Below are 19,664 nucleotides of genomic sequence, written 5' to 3' on the forward strand. Positions count from 1 at the left end.
AATTACCCCACTTGATTAGACACTTGATTCATTGAAATATTGACACGGTATTTTTGCGCTGCATCCATGAACATGACAAGTGCTTTAGAGAATAGAAATAATAATAATAGTAATCATTCCTTGCTTCAAAGACAAGATAAAACATTCGTCGTGTTTCCTTTTTGGGATGTTTGGGTTTATAAAACATGTTTGAATCTAAAAGTAAAATTTTATAGAATATTAATTTTAAAAAATGCAAATATTAGTCATGTCAGCAAACATAGGAGCTCATTTTAAAATAAGAAATGTATGAGTGAAAATGGGAGAAAACATTTTTATGAAGGGAGCAGAAATAAACACAAAGTCAGATATAAAACAAAGTACTTTGTTTGGTCATCCCATACTGTATCACACTTGGACTGTTGGCATTAAACACGTAGACATCACATAAATAATGTAAAAGAGTTTATATATATCGCTATTACATGATGTGTTGTGTCTGTCTCTGTAGAAGATGACCAAGGAGCAGTTGTCCTGTGAGAAGACGGTCCTTCAGAAGAACCTGCTGCACTATGAGGGCCTGCATGGTCGACCAGTAAGATACCAAACACCCTGCATCCTGTGAAGCTGGAACACACATTTAAACTTGTTGTAACCCGTTTATTGCTCTCACTCACTACCTTCACTCAGGTGACCAGAGAGGAGCGTCTGGTGGTGAAGCCTCTCTACGATCGCTACAGACTGGTCAAACAGATGCTCACCAGAATCAGCATCACACCGATCACAGTACGTGCACATAAACACATCATTACATCTGTTACACTATGTTAGCAACTGTTAGCAATTATATCTTGTTATTTTATTGTAATGTACAACTAGCTAGAAGTTCTTCAGTCTACATCAGTCTGCATGCGTTTCAGCTAGGTGTACTTGTAAACAACACTCAAACAATTTGAGTATATATTAAAATAAGAACTTGTTCTTGTTAAAGTCATTCTTGCTTTACTGCATATTAAACGAGTGCACACACACACACACACACACACACTTCTCCCGCATTAATCTCCCCTCTCTCCCCCAGGTGTCCCCCTCCAGTAAGAGAAGAAGTCAGACCCTCCAACCAATCATCGAGGGCGAAACCGCTCATTTCTGGGAGGAGATCAAAGAGGAGGAAGAGGAGGAGCAGAAAGAAAGAGAAGAAGAAGGAGGAGGAGGAGAAAAAGAAGACAACAGGGAGGAGGAGCGGGAGGAGGAGGAAGAAGAAGAGGACGAGGAGGAGGAAGGAGAGAGCAGCGGTGGGGAGATGCAGAGCTCTGAGGTCATCATGGCCGTCGATCTTGTGACCTCGTCTGAAGGATCAGCGAGGAGCCAGAACCTTCCCGACAGGCAGAGCGACTGTCCAATGAGAGCCAAGATGGAGGAGGGGTCGGGGAAGCTGGCGCTTGACCTGCGGCTGTCCAGCTCCAACGCCTCGTCCATGTAAGAGCACGCACACACACACACACACACACACACACACACACACACAACCTCTAATCTTCTTCATTAGCTCAGGTTTGTACATCCAGGTCTCTTACCTGGTCATGATCCTGACAACTGATCGCTCACACCACCACAGCCCACTTCCTGCCCTACCTTTCTCTCTGGACTCTTAATTTATGGTTCAAGATCCAAATGACTGCACATATTTAAGTATTTATGTGCCTCAGTCAGTGTAGAAACGAGACAGCGAATATCATTTAAAAGCATCTCAGAGGTTTAAATATCATGACAGCATGTGAAACTACGTTCTCACGCATCCCGTCGTCCTCCAGGCCAGAGCTGCTGGAACAGCTGTGGAAGGCCAGAGCAGAGAAGAAGAAGCTGAGGAAGACCATCCGAGAGTTTGAAGAAGATTTTTATCAGCATAATGGAAGGTAGGTGGAAGGACACGCTCACTCACATTCACACTTAAACATAATCCAGACTGTCTGCATAAGGATTTCAATGTAGCTGGTGTAAACACCCGGGCTTTTCTTTGTTTTGTACGTGTCACCATAAATTCCTACACAGATGACAGATGAAGTGATCATTTGTGAGTTCAATTTGTGCTGTAACGTGGCAAGAAACCTGTCACACTACATGTTGAACCCCAACCAATTATAGCTAACAGCCTGTCGCAACCTGTGCGCCGTGAGAAGGTGCCAGAAATGTCGTCCACTGTGGTCCAAAGCATCACGGAGGATGAAGCTGAAATAGTTCTACTGCTGGGGCTTTGCAGGGCATCCTGGTTGCAGGGTCTTCCACTACGAGACACCATACAGGATAAATGACAAATGTCCCTTATCCGCTATTGTGTATTCTGACCCCGTCTGGAGAGAGCTGATAAATGTTCAGTAAAACGGCCTCGGAGCAGCCCAGCAGAGAGACCATTTGAGGTTCACTCATCAGTAGCTGCTGGGGGTCGAGAAAGTAAGCGTGTGTCATTTAGAGAGCTCATTCTCCTCTGTCTCCCTCCTCGGCTGTAGAAATGTGCAGAAGGAGGACCGGGTGCCGATGCTGGAGGAGTACAGGGAGTACAAGAGGATCAAGGCCAAACTCCGCCTGCTGGAAGTTCTCATCAGCAAACAGGATTCCTCCAAATCCATCTAGACCCGCCCTCCTCAGACACCAGCTGTCACCGCACACATCAGCCTCTCGTCACTTGCTGCGAGGACCCGCCCAGGATGTCCATCGGTCTGTCAGACGTCACCACACCTGGGGGAAGGGTGGAGCAGACACATCGCATGACTTGCCATGAAGCAGGAGACTCATGATCTCCACTTTGGTTTGCTGCATTTATGTCATGGAGAAAATCAGAGTGACGGAACGATATGTAACTTGTATGTAAACATTGTTTGTAATTACAGGAGCATTGTGATGGGGGTCTCCAGCCGTTGATGGTTATTAATACTAAAGAAACCAAAGTTTTGGTTCATGGGGTCCGAGTTTCTGGTAGTACTTCCCAATGCCATAGAAACGTATCAACTAGCACCGATAGTCCTTAACACTGCAGTTAATTGAGTTAACAGTTGTTGGTGGTATTAGGATTCTTTCTGACCAGTAAAGAAATGTATATAGTAGTAAGTAAGAAGTCTCAAATGGTTTTAAATACTTTATCGGTCTACTTTTACAAATCTTTACAAAGAAAAAGTAAAGACGAATGTGCTAAAAGGACTTTTAGCTGCTTTTTTTTTTTTTTTAGCTCCTGGCAGTTTGGTCCTGGGACTATTTTTCTGAAAAGCGTTGAAGCGTTGACGGATCTTTGAGCAGATTTTAAGCATTTTGATCACAAAATCATTACATTTGTTTGATAAATGTAATGATTATTTATATGCGACTACAGATATTTTCTTTGTTGGTATTTTCAGAATTCAGTAATGTAGACATCTTTGCTAAAAGTTTAACTAACCACTTTTAAAAGAAGGTGACATGAGAAGCATTTGTTTGCTCCTATTTTCCCATGACATGAATGCAGCACCACCAGTTAACCTAAAAATCACTCCCGTCAGCCACAACTGATCCTCTGCTGCATTTCATCTGAAAAAAACATGGCCGCAGTTTAGAAATATGAAGAAAAAGGAATCGTCCTCACTGTTCGTCTTCATCACCAACTCAAGACTTTTCACTCGTCTTCTGAGAGAGAAAAACACATTTGGACTTTTTAATTTCAGGACTGTTTCTTTTGTCTTTGTTCTTCGTGTTTTTGTTTTTCCTTCATGAGGAGGAATCTCACTGGACAGCTCGAGGACTGGCGTTTTAGACGCTCTTCACTCCCGACGCGTGTCCTTTCTTTGGGACGTCGTACCGTCTCTCGCTTCAGTGAGTCACAGTTTGTTGAAGCGGCCCGATCGAGGTGATCGGTTGTTTTATTCCGTCAGTAAAATTTCATTCAACATCCTGGATGCTTCACACCTTCTGACTGATTTTAAAACTCATTCACAAGTTTCAAAACAAGTTTGTTCGTGTTCTTTTGTTCAAAAAAACAACAACAAAAAAAAAAAAAAAGTGTATACATACATGTTTGTGAGACACTGCTGTTCACGATTTTGCTCGAATGAAAAATAATGTGTTGTATTCTAAGAAAAACATTATGTATTCACTCTGTGTGACCTTAGAGCTGTTTGTGAAAGTCTGAGTGTCCTTTTCATTAGTTTCTATCGTTCAGCATTTATTTTGATCTATTTTGGCAATATTTGTCAAATAAGATGTACACACGGTTGGCAACTTTGAACTTTGTTTCCCATGATCTTCTCGTGTGAAAGCACTGCTTTTAAGTCGTCTTAAGCTTTAGTTTTCTGGACAAACGCTCGTGATTTTGAGATTTCTGATGGCACTTAAAGGCACCATTTGACTGAAGATGCTCATACGAAACAGTTGATTTTTTAGGATGTAGGTGAATATAATTGTTGCAGAAGTCATCCAGACATTTCTATACTGTGTCTATCTCTCTTGTTTTTCACGTGTTCAGTTTGCTGCATGGGGGTATGGCATGTCCTGAGGGATTATGGGTAATAAATGCTGTGGAGAGGAGCCAGTATCTGGTCCACGTTGCTGCAGTTTATTTGAAACCAAAGGCATGTTGGCTACAGGAAGTGGTAGCCTGACCATGTTTGGCATCAGCGCAGCCAGACGGAGAGTTTCCTGAATATCACTATGACTGTTACTGAGTAACTAATTTATCTCTGGTGGTCCTCGATGTTTTGCTTGTATTGTATCGATGAGGTGCCAACACTGCCAGCACTGATTTTAAACGCAGAGAACAACCTTTGTCTGTGGTTAACTGATCCTTTTTCTTAACTGGGGGGGTTTGATTAGCACGTTAGCATGATGTCCACGAGGCTGAGGGGGGAGACCCAAGTGTCAATCCTCGGCTGCGTTTCTCTTCGGTGGAAGTTTCAGTCGCAGTGTAGTTTCATTTCCTGCTGGCAGGTGAAATGAGGGCAGGTGAGGGAGGTTAGACGCGTGAGTTCGACCTCTTAACCTCTCCTCCTCGGCCCTGCCGCCTGGTATCAGACGGAGGTCACGATGTCGTCGTGTGATTTTTGAAATGCGTGACGGAGAAATTTCCAACCAACGCTAAGCTTTAGCTGGTAAGCTAGTCAGACGTTTCAGCAGGTGTTCTATTCTCAGAACCTCTTTGGCTCGTTACCTGTGAGACGTTTAAGGCCAATAAGACAAAGTAGTGCTTTTCTTTCACGACTCAATGTACATTTCCTCTGCCAGAATCAACGTTGATTGCGGTCTATTTGTCAGTCAGTGGACGGCGGATGAGTCGAGGGTTTGTGTGTCTGTGAGTGCTTGAGGAGGATGCGAGGGAGGGAGCGGCGTGTTCGTGGGGTTGATGTAAAAAGATGTTATTTGCACAGCATTCACAGAATGCAGCCCTTTTGTGTGTTTTTTTTTTTCATTTGTTATTTCTAAAAATTAAGCACTACTTCTATACAAATATAAATATATAGTGTACATACAAAAAAAAAAAAAAACACCCGAAGGAATGAATGTCAATTGTTTAAATTATTGCAAACATTATGTTTGGCCCCCTTTGGTTCTTTATATTTGTGATGCCCTGAGAATGTTTTTTTTTTTTTTTTTTTATTATAAATATTGCTATAACTATCATAACCATTATTTTGTGTGATAATGACAATAATAATCCTTTTGTATCTACTCACAAACTGTAAAACCAGCTGTAGACGTTAGTCTGGCACTGTGTGTGGCTAATCAGACATGAACCTGCTCTGTTTCCTACATTTATTTTTGTCGCTCTGTGTAATATAAGCTAATATAGAAGCAGTACTGTAGTAAGCTTGCATGGCAAAAGAGAACATAATAGTATGAATAACATGATGTATTGTTTATATTGTTTGTGCCATGAAGAAGCAGCAATAATAAAAGTTTTGCGTGGAGGTTTTACAGTATCGGGTCATGGGTAATGTGCGGGATTGATTTTGTGTGTGAATAATTGAGGTACAATACTATTTTTTGTTTTCAGCCGAACACACACATTGTCTCAAACGGTGTGTTTTTACCACTGTTGTCAGCATAATGTTCATGTTGGCGCTGCTGAAAAACCAAAATAAGAGTAACATTTTAAGGTGAATAGGGATTGAAAAGCCAGCCAGATGTCGTATCTGAAAACATTTCCGTATTTATCATCATTCAAAAAGTGGAAACAATCCATCATTGATCTCTGAAGGGCTTTTCTTTTGAGTTTTTAGATTATTTTTTGTCAAACAAGGTGAGCAGTTGGTTTGTTTGGCGCCTCAGTTTCTTTAAACCTTTGTTTTACATTGTGCCTGCAACAGAGTGGTCAAATTCACGTTGTAAACTGTAATGTATTTCGTCTCCGTGGGTGTGCCGTCTGTTTCATCTCACTCCTACCCATCCGACATGCATGGTTGTTTCTCACATCTGGAATTCACAGCAGACGTTTCTGTCGAAGATGTCTCGCAGGTCATAGCTCCTCTCTGAAATGTTTTACTGTAAAGCCCCTAATGTCATTTTTGAGTCTTTAAATCTCTTTTAAGGACAAATAGTCGCGTTACTTACAGATGCTATCGACACAGTTAGAAATATGATACTTTGCGACATCTTTGATATTGAATTTTGCTGTGAATTCCTTTGACCAGAGAGGTTTCGTCCTCCTGCAGGTCGTTCACAGGTAATGCTGTGTTTTATCACATCAATATATTGTATGCGTGTATGTATCTATAAATGTTTTCTTACTTTGTGAATGCTTTTTTTTTCTGGGTTTATTTTCTTCATTAACAAAAAGGCTGAGCAAATACAATCAGTAACAAACATTTACACGTGAAAAATAAAATTTACAAGCTTGCCACATCAGTTCTCTTGATTCTTAAGTCTTAAATGAAACTGTTGATGGGGCGTGTGGTGTGAAGAGACCTGGTTAAAATGTACAAAATGACCAATGAGAGCAATTTTTACAAAGATATATCATTTGCATGATATAGTGGTATATAACGTGTAATGATAAATATTATACTTTACACTGAGGGGGTCTGAACGGTCTTAAAAAGTATAAAATGTTGATAATTAAGGCCCTTAAAAAAATCTTAAACACCATTTTGGAGCTTGTTTTTAATGTGTATATGTTGTCGAATCATAAAGACGCACACAGTCTGCTCCTCATGTTTTATATATCTCTGCCGTTGTGGAGTCGGGCACGTACGCATGAGCCTCGTTTCCATCCTGACGTTTAACATCCTCATGCACAGCGACAGGTGTGTAGACCTGTCACTGAGAAGAACGGCAACTAAGAAGTGCAACTTCCCCGACTGTTGAATCAGAGAAGTTTTTTAGGACATAAATGTTGTAATGATTTAATTTGACATTTTCATGATACAATATATTAGGATTTTTTTTTAAATAAAATATATAGTTTCTTGCATTTAGGAACTCATACATTGCTTTATGTATTTTATTGCTTTTTTTCTTCGGACTTAATATTCAGTGTTTCCCATTTTAGTAGCTACTTTAGATGTAAAGTTCTTTCACCTGAGGTTTTTACAAATAGCACAGGTGTTACTATTAACAATAATTATGTCCTCAATCCATTATAGTGAACCCGTTTCTGATAATCATACTTAGGATTGCCAAACCAAAAAAGTAAAGGAGACTGAGAACATCACAGATTAAAGATGTAATAATTCAACATAATTGAGATTATCTATATATAATCTGAGGAAATGCTTAACAAACATCTGCCAGTCATAATGAAATTACAAAATAGTATATAGAATATATAAAATGCCCCCTCGTGTAACTTTACAGTTTCAGACAATAGCCGGTTTAAAGTCTTGCAAAGTAAGCCTGTTTAATGTGCGTAGTTCATTTCAATGATTTCAAGTTTGACACAGGTGCAGAAGCTTCAACTGAACGTATGAAAGTTCAAACCACACAATCTCCCCAACAAACAATCAATGAACTCACAATATCAACTGTTAAGTTTACAACATCCACAGTTTATGATATTAAAAATATAACATCTGCGCTTAGTAAGAACATTATACATCTGAAAACTTCCATACCACACGATGTGACACACAAAAACTAAATCTCACGTCAAGGTCCATTTCTTAGCTCTGGACTCGTCTTCGCCAGTTGAGGCTGAACTTTGAACTGATCTCAATCAGCTAATAAGCGCCGAGTAATATGACCAGAAGCTCCAGAACAGCTACTAAATGGACCTTGAAGTGAAGTTCTTGTCAACTTCTGTTTCCAAAGTCAAGACTGAACAATGAACCTCAACCATACTGGTGTTTGTTTGGATCTTTTAGCACGTTTAGTTAGAACTTCCTGTTGATTATTGTCTGCGGTAGAACAGGGTTTTTAGACCAATGAATGAGTGGTTTCACACACACGGCATAAGACTTTGACATTTGACTTTAAAAAAGAAGCTGCTGATGTCACTCCACGATTACGTTTGTTTCTTAAATTGTGATTTTCTGACCCACCTGCAGACACATGAATGCACCACAGAGTCCATGCTATTTGCCTGCATTGCTGCACAATAACTATTAAAAATGTATATTGGCGCTCTGGGAATTTGGGGCAAATTAGAGCTTTAAAGCACCTGATGTTTTGCCGTGAAGCCCGTCTTGGTCATGATGTATCAGTATGTCGAAATGTTGCCAACTATAACTGTAAGCTCCATGCGGGGAGATTCCTTTCAAATATTGTTGCAGTGTCTCGAGCAAGTTTCAACTATTATCATATAAACTGAGACTCACTTCCTGGAAGACGTGAAAAAGTAAATTTGTCAGTCAAAATGTATGAGGTGGTTAAACATACAAAAACAACAGCATGGTCCTTTTTTTGTCACAGGGTTTTAAAAATGACAGTCGATCGCATCCTTGACTTCTGGAAGATTGCAGGCAGAAGTGAAAGGTTTGGCTGAGAACTCCTTTCATAAAGCAGCTTCTACAAATCTATTTTTTTTTTTTTGTTCAAAAGGTATGGCACCACTCAGTCAACTAAACATCTAAAATACACCCGTCGTCGTCTGAATTATGTGAATGGAGCACAAAGTGTAACAAGGCTGAGGAAATGAAATGAGAAGCGCACTTCGATATTAATAAATGCTATGTGATCAAATGCTTCAAAACAATAAATAGATCTTAAACCTGCATCGTTTACATTATAGTTCAACGGTTGAATGTCTACAGTATATTTTGACACGCTCCCTCAGACAATAAACAAACAATTGTTATGAAGAGATTAAAAGCACAATGTGCCTCCAGCATTATTCTGATCAGCAAAACTGGCACACTTGTTTTTACAATTTCTGGTGAAATGATTGGCCTTTAAGTGGCGACTTTAAATGCTCCCATGAGTACGATCAGTAACAGACAGACGGCCGAGCAGCCGTCTGTCTGGCAGCAGGTCAGTCAGAAAGACAGGCAGACGTCCGGCGAGTCAGTCAGTGCAAGTGATCAGTGCATCAGTAGTGTGTCGACATCAGACTCAAGTCCTACCGGGTCCACTGGTTCGGGGTTTTGAGCCACAGCAAGTGGTTCTCAACCTCTTTTAAAAACAATCTCAAAAATATTAAATATCATAGCTGATTTGCATACAAGAGAATTTCTACATTCTTTGAATTGTCTCGCAGCTCTCTCTGTCCAGGCCTCCGGGTTGAGAACAAATACACTCTGGCAGCTGTGGCCTTTTGCTGACGGTTGGGGCAGAAATAGAGTTGCCATAAGCTGATGTGTATCGGAGGATCGGTGGCAAGTTGTCAGTTTTTTTTTTTGTTGTTTTTTTTAAGTCTCCCGCGGCGTGACCAGATTTCCAGGATCTTGGATTAACGCTCCGGCAACAGTCAAACACAAGACGGTGTCGCAATGCCCCGGTGATTGCAGCAAACACCGTTAGCGGTAAAGGCAGCCAGTCAGCCAGAAATCAGCAAGCTGGTGGTTAAAAGTATTCAGTTTCTCGGGTGTGATGCGGTCCATCACATGAACACCACCGAGCATCTAAACACACATCGTTTGGTCCACATCGTCAGCTGATACAGCCGCTTGTTATGTGCTTTTCATATGAAAACTCACTCATAAGCACACCATCCTGTGGATATTGTTATTTATCCAGTGCAACAGTGTCCTTTAAAAGTCAGGATGTCACTCATTAAAATGGACAAAGCAACAAAATAAGGTTGTGGTTTAGCGCATCCTTGATTCAATCAGCTGCAGATTGAGAGCGGCTCGGCCATTTGGAAAGTGTTCATCTCAGGCGTCACATCTCTGACATCTGAAGCTCAAGAGGCAGACAGTGTGAGTCTGATGCTGTGGGGGGGGGGGGGGGGGGGCCCTGGTCATAACGGCTTGTCAATCACTGCGACTCCTGTAGGAGTGAGAGAATTAAAGAGTCACACACTGTCACATGTATTTCTCTCAGTGATGTAGAAGTGTTGCCCGCGTTCAGCGTGCGTACCTGCATAGCTGCGTCCGTTGCCCATGTTTGTGGGAATGAGGCTCCACTTGTCTATGGCCGGGTTGTAAAACTCCACAGAGGAGAGGTTACAGGAGCCGTCGTCTCCTCCGATCACATAGAGCAGCCCGTTAATGGCACAGACGCCTTGAGGAGAGAGTTGGACACGTTTTAACAACTCGGACAAAACCCATTTAACATTTCATCTTTCAAGAAGCTTATGCCTGTCCTGATTTTGATAAATCTGCATCGTGGTAGATAATGTTCACAGTAAGTATTATGGTATGTGAAGGAAACTAAATAAAAACATGTACCCTTTAATCACTGAGCTTTTGTAAAACTGTTAAGACTCTTGAAACCACAGGATCAAATACTAAAGCAGGTATTTTTTAACCCACTTGTATGCAGTTTCTAGCATCGACAGTTACCTCCTATGTGCAACAACTGGTTGGTGGATGTTGCGTGTCTGTGGTTGTTATCTGACCTGCGTTACGTCGGCACATGTTCATGTCACAGACCAGTCTCCAGGCGTTGGTCTGAGGGTCGTACACCTCAACGCTCTTCCTCACCAGGGGGCCGTCGTGTCCTCCTGCTGCATACAAATGACCACTCAACACTCCTACACCTGGACAAACACAATGTAATATGTATTTAGACACAAGCAAGGGGGCCTTCATGTCAGTACAGTGTAATAATGAACTGTAGTAGTTGTGATCTTTCTAGGATTTTTGCTCATACAATTGCAGACCACCGGGTGGTGCTGTTGCTCCATACGGCAAACATTGTACAGTTTGTATAACATTGTATAGATTCATCTCCAGTGTGTAAGCGTGTGTGCATCTCTGTTGGAGAACCAAGAGTTAGGGTTACAGCTGTATATGTGTGTGTGTACTGTGTGTGTGTGTGTGTGTGTGTGTGTGTACGTACCTGCTCCACTGCGGCGTGTGCTCATGTCGGCTACGTAGCACCACTGATCAGCAACAGGGTCGTACTCTTCCACTGTACTGAGGCACTGACGGGATGCTCCATCATAGCCTCCTACTGCATACAACTTACCTGCAGACAGACACACACACACACACACACACACACACACACACACACACACACACACACACACACACACACACGGTCATTACAATAGGTGACATCAGAATTCTGGCTTTTCCTTTAAAATGATTTAACCCCGGTCCCTCACACACTTCTCGTCTTACCGTCGATCACTCCCACTCCCACACTGCTGCGTCTGGTGTTCATGGAGGCGACATATATCCACTCGTTGGTTTTATAATTGTGGACTTCTACTGTCGACAAACCTGAAGGAGAGCAAAGACAAACAGAACTAGCAGATCAGCAATCATCACTGATAGGTTAGAGTAAGACTGGATGTGTGTCGATCAGTCTGTAGGTGTCAACATTTTGCATCCAGCTGATAGACTGGAATTGGTATATTTTCAGTGTGTGCGTGTGTGTGTACCTATACTGCCGTTGAAGCCCCCCACGGCGTACAGTAACTCCCCCAACACAGCAGCTCCCAGTGTACTGCGCCTCTCCTGCATGCTCGCCACCGCACTCCACTGGTCTCTCACTCCGTCGTACACGTCCACAGTCCTCTCCCGCAGTGAACTGTTGAACCCCCCGATTGCGTACACGCGGCTCGCCATCGTAACCACACCTGCACACGGACACAATGAAATGTGAGAAAGCTTGGGGATAATGTTTCACCACATAATGATGAGTTTGGTTAATCTCTTAACTGAAGCTGCTGACACTCAATGGACTACACTAGTAGCTGTGTTTTGGTTTCTAAATTATAGTGTCGGAGGAAATCTAGCACAGGTTGTTTCCGGTGGCTAGATAACAGTTAAGAACTACAGTCAGAGTCACATGACGCCGTACTAAACACAAGCTGACCTGCCCGGCAGCGTCTTGAAGGCAGGTCCGCTACTTGGTACCATCGATCCTCCTGGAAGTCGTAACACTCCACGCTGCGGATCGCCTTCGGAGCCTGTCCGCCCACCACAATCATCACCTGCACATGCACACAGTCAGTGTTTACAAATGAAAATACATATCTGATACAGCTGCTACAAGGTGAATACACATGTTTCTTGTATGTGTGATCTGTGTCGTTGAGCGCCGTGTGCGACGCTGTACGCGTGTGTTTTTGTGTACTTTTGGGATGCTGATGGGAGTTCGTGGGCGGGTCCTGTCTGTCTTGATGAGGTGCCGCTGGTCAGCTGGCAGCAGGTGATACTTCATCGCTTCTATGAGAAAATCTTTACAGGTGCTGTTGTTCTTTATCAAAGCCTCTTCCTCCACGATCTGAAACAGGGACCACAAGTTTAACCGTCACTTACAAAACAAATGGACGGCCATCACTCACTACAGTATTTCTAGATATCCTAGGATCTGCTAATGTGTAGTGTCACTCATCGCTTCTTTTACCTGCACCAGGTAATCCCTGGTCAGCAGTGGGAGTCTGACATGCTCCATCAGTTTGGGCATGTTCTCCAGACGAGCCGGCTTATCGTACTTGATCCACGATATCATCGCCTCAAACACCTGCAAGAGAGAGACGGAGAGACTCAAGCTTTGTTTACACTCGTGTGTGGCACCGTGGCTCAAACTCAAATGAATGTAAAACATGTCGGGGTCTTAGACTTTTGTATTGATCCACCCAGGAATAAATCACAGCAGATAATTCAGTGTTGACTGATAGCAGCAGCCAGTGTGACGGTGAAGAATGTGACAGTGTGACTCTGTCACTCTGACTGCTGCTGACAGCACAGATGACACACAGATGCTCCCTGAGACGCGTCTGCTTTAGTGGATAACAGCAGAGGGACATAACGTCCTCTGGAACACTGCTGCTGATGAGGACGCATGTCTTTAGTACAGCCACAGACCGTTCTCAGCTCCCACTAAAATCTCTTAATCTCGTCCCTTTCCTGACAGACTTTATCTCTTATTTTGTGTTCCTTAAGAACACAATTCTCACATCTTTTCACCCACAAAGTTATCAAATTACAGAAGTGTATGTGTGTGTGTGTATGTGTGTGTGTGTGTGTGTGTGTGTGTGTGTGAGAGTGTGAGTGCGTGCATCGGGCTCTCTGACCTTCTCCTCTGTGGAAACAGTCAGTTTGTCGCTGGAGATGAGGCTGCACACCTGCTGCAGAGAAAGGCTCAGGAACTCTTCTCCCTGCACCACGTCAGAGAAATGCTGCTCTGAGAGACAAAACACAAACTAAATATTTTAGTTAATGAGCTCTGTGACAAACGAACACGACGCCAAACTGCCGCAAAAGCTCATGTTTATGCCCTGGTGTGATTTGCAACATCTAAAACTCAGTTACGTAAAAGCACACACACATACACACACACACACACTAACACACACACAGGGGCAAAGATGACTGATGATTTGTATGTGTGAACATTCAGAAGCTTACCAGCATATGCGTGGGACTGGTCCAGAAGCTGTGTGCATGTGTGCAGATCAGCGAAGGCTCTGATGCCCAGACAGTTGGTGGGGTGAAGCTGAGACTGCAGGAACTCACAACACACCTGACGAACATCCATCAGCTGGAGGAGGCTGGCCGCCGGCAGCAGAACCTGCAAAGGAGATAACTTTAAAACTCAAACTGGATTTTACTGGTGAAGGAACCGACTTGGGCAGCCATGTTCTGTGTCATCTCACAGTGTGATGTAGCTACGTGTGTTTTTCTCTTTCACCACATTTCTTTACAAGCTCCTCCTTTTAGCCTTTACACCATTAAATGGACAGACGTGGAGGTTAACACCAGAAGTACAGTACGGCGTTCATGTTACAAAGCAATAGGCCTGGAATGGGAGCGTGCAAGTACAGTATTTGATGTCTGTTAGTGTGTCAGGCAGGCAGTGTGCTGTTGAAAGCATGATGCTACAACACAAAGACTCCCACTGCTACATCCCCACACACATAAACTTAAGTAGGTCAGTGAGACAGTCCCCGTCTGCCTCTACACCTCTCTCGTCTGCCGAGCACACAAAGCCAGCACTGAAGGCAGCACAAACGAGTTATATTGTACAGTGAAAACACACAGTTCAAGAATCTTCTAATAGTCAAAACACACACGTCACGCGTTGTAGAGCGAGCCAATCAGGCGGGCACGCCGCTAACAGTGGGAGGATTTCCTGCCTCTCTCCATGCACACTTCCTGTGCTAATAATCAGAGGAAGTTTCCTGCCTGCAGCTCGATCCTGCTGCATTTATTCAACCCGGCGCCACAGTTACCGAGAGTTAATGCCACCGAGACAAACAAGGCCTCGACCCACAGCTTTCAGAAGCACAGCTCACAAGCATTACCAGCTCTCCTGGTGAGAAACACCGGCTCCTCAGGCAGGTCTGAAATCTAACGGACAAACCAAAACAGTTTGAGCGATCGGTTTCCTTTATGATAAACAAAAACTCTCGTGTGTTTGAAATCATTAAAAAGTAAATAAAATGGTTTTATAAATCAACTTTCTGGTTCTTTTTCCCCTCATTTGGTGTCTGATACAGATTTCTCTCCACTTTATTGTCTGAAACATTTGATGTAATTAATGTGTTTTGAAAAGTGCTCTAAGAAACACTGAGAAAGTAAAGGATAGAAACTTTCACAAACTAGACGTTCAATCTTATTTGGGTTGTTTTCTTTCATCTAAAAGCCCGCTCACTGACAACCGCTAGACATTAGACCAAAAGCCTAAAAAGAGTGTGTTCTGAGTGAACAGTATAACAAAAAAAAGGGTTAAAAACTGCTATAACAACTGTCTCCACTGCACACAGAATGCTAAAATCTCTCAGTAAATAGCAGCGTGTTGTGTTGTTGCTCTGACTTTTGTTCAAAACAAAGGACTGCACACAGGAAAAGGTCAAGACAGCAGCGACAGCACACGTTTCCTTCTCCACGACAAGGAAGCTTTATAATTGTGATTAACGCTGTGAGCGCAAATCTTTTTGCCGGGAGCAGCAACTCTACTTAATTATCCAAACTGTAAAAAAAATGAGCTCAGCTATTGTATTGAAACAATCCCCCCTGCAGCTAAATGTTTAAAGTGAACCCTCTGACAGAGGAGAGGAGAAGCTGAGAGGGACACAACTCACAACAAGCCTCGTGGGATAAACAACGAGAAGACGTTGCCGATTCTCTACGCTGTGACATCAACATTTTTAAAGCAAAACCAGAGCTGGAATTCAGGTAAAAGCCAACATAACAGATGTAAAAAGAAAAAAAACATCTGGTGAAAACAGGAAGACACTTTCACTCCCTTCCTCCTTGCTCTCCCTCTTCCTTACAAACACTCTCTAAAGCCGTGTTCCCCTCCATGGTACAGCTCTGTATGTGGACTGACGCACCGCTTTCACTCAAGGAAACGCAAAAATCACCATTCTAATGTGTAACGAACTGGACTGGACTTCATGGCAGCTTAACACACACTCTCACCTGGACGTTGTCCTCTGTGACGTCTATCTCAGCCGTGTAGATGTAGTCGACCAGCTTCTTCAGGGTCTGTCCGTCCACCTCTCGGATCTCCACCTGATGGGCTTTGCTCTCACTCATATCCCCTACAAAACACACACACAGTTGAGCACACACTCGCACACATCAGATGTGATGTCAAGCAAACAGTAGAGTGTGTGTGTGTGTGTGTGTGTGTGTGTGTGTGTGTGTGTGTGTGTACCTGTGAACATGGCACAGAAGTAGGGGCTACAGGACGCCAGGACCACCCTGTGAGCCGGCACTTCAACGCTCCCCGCCACCAGCTGGACGTCACACAGCATCTTTTTACTGAAGACCGAGGAGAAAGAAGTGTTTTATTATAACTGTCTGCAAATATGCACATAGGAGCCAGCAAAAGCATCTTTTAAGCCAAGTATTGACAGGAGGGCTGCCTTCCAGAAAATGTGCCAATTAAGGTGTTTATTTCCAGGGCTGTACTTAAAGATGACTTGTAGAATTACATGTTTTTCCTGACTCACAAAAGGTGACTACAGTCTCTTCATTCACAAAAGGCCATTTGTATATAGTGTCTTCATTCTTTGACACCGTCAGCAACACACCTCCTCAGCTCGTTCATCAGCTGGAAAGCCTTCCTCATGTGCGTCTGGTTGAAGGTGTGCATCCCTCCATTCACCGTGTCCTCCTCCGAGTCCGTGTTGCAGGTTGGACGTGGCGAGGCCGGTGTGGCCACCACACTGGTGAGACATGAGAGGCAAGTGTCTGGATCAGTGGAGATATAGACGTTTACCCAAACAGTTAAGACGCGCTACCTTCTGGTTCACCTCTAGGGTTGTGAGAAGACGACGGGACGGGTAGGACACAACGCTGAATATTGTGTCCCTTTTTGTTGCAATAGTGTAGCGATGAATGCCTTAATCCGGCAGGTAAGAACACAGGATCAGACACAAAAAGAAAGGAAAGATAAAGTTTTATCTATTAACGGTGTCTCAACTGAAATCCCAGAAAACATACTATATCACAACTACATTGTTATGAGAGATGCACCATGTAAATATGCTGGATCTGTATTGGTACCAGCGGTTTTTATTGCCTCATATCACTTTACATAACAATGCATCCCTCGCATGAAATAAAAGCACATCTAGCTGTTATATAAGACGTATAATAAGATTCTTTCCATATGGCCCACCTCTAGATCCTAACGCATGACGGATTCCTGACGTCCTTACTGCACTAAATAACCATTCAAGCTGTTTGACTGAGGATGACCCACATCCTTCAATCATAAAACATCCTCAAACATCATGCAAAGAACAAAAAACAACAATGTGTCCATCTGTCTGACCACACTACCCTTGTCTGTGTTTGTCAGACATTAATAATCATTTTTAGGCTACATCACTCCCTGATACAGCCGGTCACTATAGTTTTAGCTCAAATGTTACACGGGAGTGATCGTGCACTTGTTAGGGGACTATTGTCAGCCGTGGATTAATGCACATTTAACACAGTGTGTGAAGGAACGTGTCACAAAGATGACACGAGGGACACTGATGTTTTTGGACAGCTGTGATTTTATGACTGGGATGCATTTATTGATGGTTTGAGTCTTTTCGTGGGATTTGTTGACGATAATAAAAAATACTGAATAATGGAGGCCTTCTTCTTTAAGACTACACAAAGGAATGAGGAACAACATTTCCTGTTACCCAATGTTTCATACAGCTGCTGTTATTCTCAAGCCATGTGGGATCCTAATATGAGAGAATACTTTTTAAAAAAACATGGATTAGGTTTTAAACTCAGGTGTCCTGCACTTACCTGAGAGCAGGTGACCAGTAAGAAAACCCCTCAACCAGAACTGATCTCGCGCTACATCTACTTTGTTACATGTGTCACGTTGTTAGTGAGACTGTGTGTGCAGTAACGTTACTGTGTGTTCCCTTGAAGTCTTTAGTCTGCACACGACACAATAACGATGAGCCACACGAGGAGTAATATGTTAATTCACAACAGCAAAAGTCCTGAAAGTAATCCGTGTAAAATCATAATTCTGAATGTTAAAAACTGACTGAAAAAAAAAGTTAGAAAGAAAATACAGTTTGTTTTGAATCTGTTGAGCTTCAAGTTGTCAGGCTGGCTAGCTCTTAGCGTCATCTTAGCTTCTCATTTAACTGCACTGCTAACATAAACTTCCGTTAACTGACATGCCGACCACTTAAATCAAAGTGAAAACACATTGTAGGAGCCAGTCCACCACCAGGTCACTGTCTATAAAGCAACGTTTACATGTCTCCATGTTAACTTGGGAGTTTTGGGTTAGCAACGTAGCTAGCATCAGAAGCTAGCTGGTCAACAAGGCTAGCTAGAGGAAGCTCTTTGTACTGTCTGTGTGTTTGTATGTACGAGCCGACTGATCATGTGCTGTGACATGTTATCCAACAGATGTAGAAGCAGCGTGATTCTCAGATTTACACAATAATCCCTAAACCGCTCAGCCAACTCACCCCAACGACACACCGTCCATCCTCACGGACACAAACAGCAGGCAATGAGCGCTCTGCAGCTGCACGAAGATCGTGTGTGACTGAGATGAATCCCTCCGCACAAAAACAAACAAATATACTGTATATACACATGCAGTGTGTACAGTAAAAAAGATATACACATGCAGTGTGTATTGAATGTTCCAGGGTACAACTTGTTTCAGTGTGCAATTTAAAAACAAAGAAATGACTCATACACATAGAAATAACACATTGGTACGTCTCTTTTACAAGATATAAAATTCCTGCACATTAGACACTTTTAGTCACGTTTTAGTCAGTTATTTAATCCAAGTGACCAAAGAAGAATCAGATATATATGGCGTTCATATTTGACTAAAATTAGACTTATTTCTAGTTTAAAATTAAATAGGGCCGCTAACTGATGATTATTTTAATTTGCAATTAATTGGCTGATTATTTTACAGATTCATCTTTTGATCATTTTGTCTAAAAAAATTATGAAAATCATGAAATATTACTTTCCTGAATTCCTAAAGCCCAAGATGATGTCTTCAAATGTCCTGAGTTGTTTTGCCCTGCCAACAGTCATGAATTATTTACATTAATTTAATACAGTAAATCCTCACAACATATCCACCACTATAATATGTATTTCTTTGCATTATTAATCGTTTACAATTTACAGAAACACTTGACTTGTATATAGACATTTGATTTTTGTTGTATATATATATATATATATATATATATATATATATATATATATATATATGCATCATATTTTTTCACATATACCATAATAGTCCTGTCTATTCTTTACCCTTATTTGTCTAGCTTTGTTCTTGTTCTTAGCTGTTTTGTCTTTCTATGTAAGCACAAACACTTATAAAGTTCCTTTATTTGCACACATTCTTGGATGTTTGTCATTTTTGATGAATGACTTGATTGATAAATGATCAATATAATTGCCTTTTAATTTTCTGTCAATTGATTTATTGTGTCAACAAAAAACATGACCACCAGGGAAGTCCTCACAGGTTCATCCTGGAACAGCAACTGTCCACTGGTCTCAATCACATCCACAGGGTTTGATGTTGCACAATGTTTTATATATTTGATGGTTTGTTCTGGGCATTTTCTCCTCTTAGTTAGACAGATGAAGAACGTGGATCAGTTCTCAGATCTTTCCTCTGAATGAATCAATGAAATAAAACACTTCTCT

General features: G+C 42.2%; 2 protein-coding genes across 6 annotated transcripts in view; one reads left to right on the forward strand and one right to left on the reverse strand.

Moving 5' to 3' along the window:
- fam13b (family with sequence similarity 13 member B) overlaps positions 1 to 6,843 on the forward strand; it is a 61,035-nt gene extending 54,192 nt beyond the window's left edge. For all 5 annotated transcript variants that reach the window (XM_076103519.1, XM_076103517.1, XM_076103521.1 and 2 more), the window contains 5 exons: positions 491 to 574; positions 670 to 765; positions 1,061 to 1,458; positions 1,794 to 1,895; positions 2,487 to 6,843. In XM_076103519.1, the coding sequence (XP_075959634.1) occupies positions 491 to 574; positions 670 to 765; positions 1,061 to 1,458; positions 1,794 to 1,895; positions 2,487 to 2,610 (804 nt within the window). In that variant the 3' untranslated portion in view covers positions 2,611 to 6,843. The remainder of the gene's footprint in view (positions 1 to 490; positions 575 to 669; positions 766 to 1,060; positions 1,459 to 1,793; positions 1,896 to 2,486) is intronic.
- An 804-nt stretch (positions 6,844 to 7,647) lies between these two features.
- On the reverse strand, positions 7,648 to 18,507 carry klhl3 (kelch-like family member 3). Its single transcript, XM_076103523.1, has 15 exons — positions 18,440 to 18,507; positions 16,532 to 16,666; positions 16,153 to 16,259; positions 15,915 to 16,036; positions 13,899 to 14,061; positions 13,565 to 13,674; positions 12,895 to 13,011; positions 12,622 to 12,771; positions 12,361 to 12,478; positions 11,924 to 12,121; positions 11,661 to 11,762; positions 11,374 to 11,502; positions 10,931 to 11,071; positions 10,450 to 10,593; positions 7,648 to 10,359 (listed from the first exon to the last, which is right to left on the reverse strand). The coding sequence occupies exons 1-15, from the start codon at positions 18,457 to 18,459 to the stop codon at positions 10,331 to 10,333; spliced, it is 1,785 nt and encodes a 594-aa protein (XP_075959638.1). The 5' UTR covers positions 18,460 to 18,507; the 3' UTR covers positions 7,648 to 10,330.
- Between the last annotated feature and the right edge of the window lie 1,157 nt (positions 18,508 to 19,664).

This window comes from Anarhichas minor, unplaced genomic scaffold, assembly GCF_050575085.1.
Source record: "Anarhichas minor isolate MPS153535 unplaced genomic scaffold, ASM5057508v1 ptg000028l, whole genome shotgun sequence".
NCBI lineage: Eukaryota > Metazoa > Chordata > Actinopteri > Perciformes > Anarhichadidae > Anarhichas > Anarhichas minor.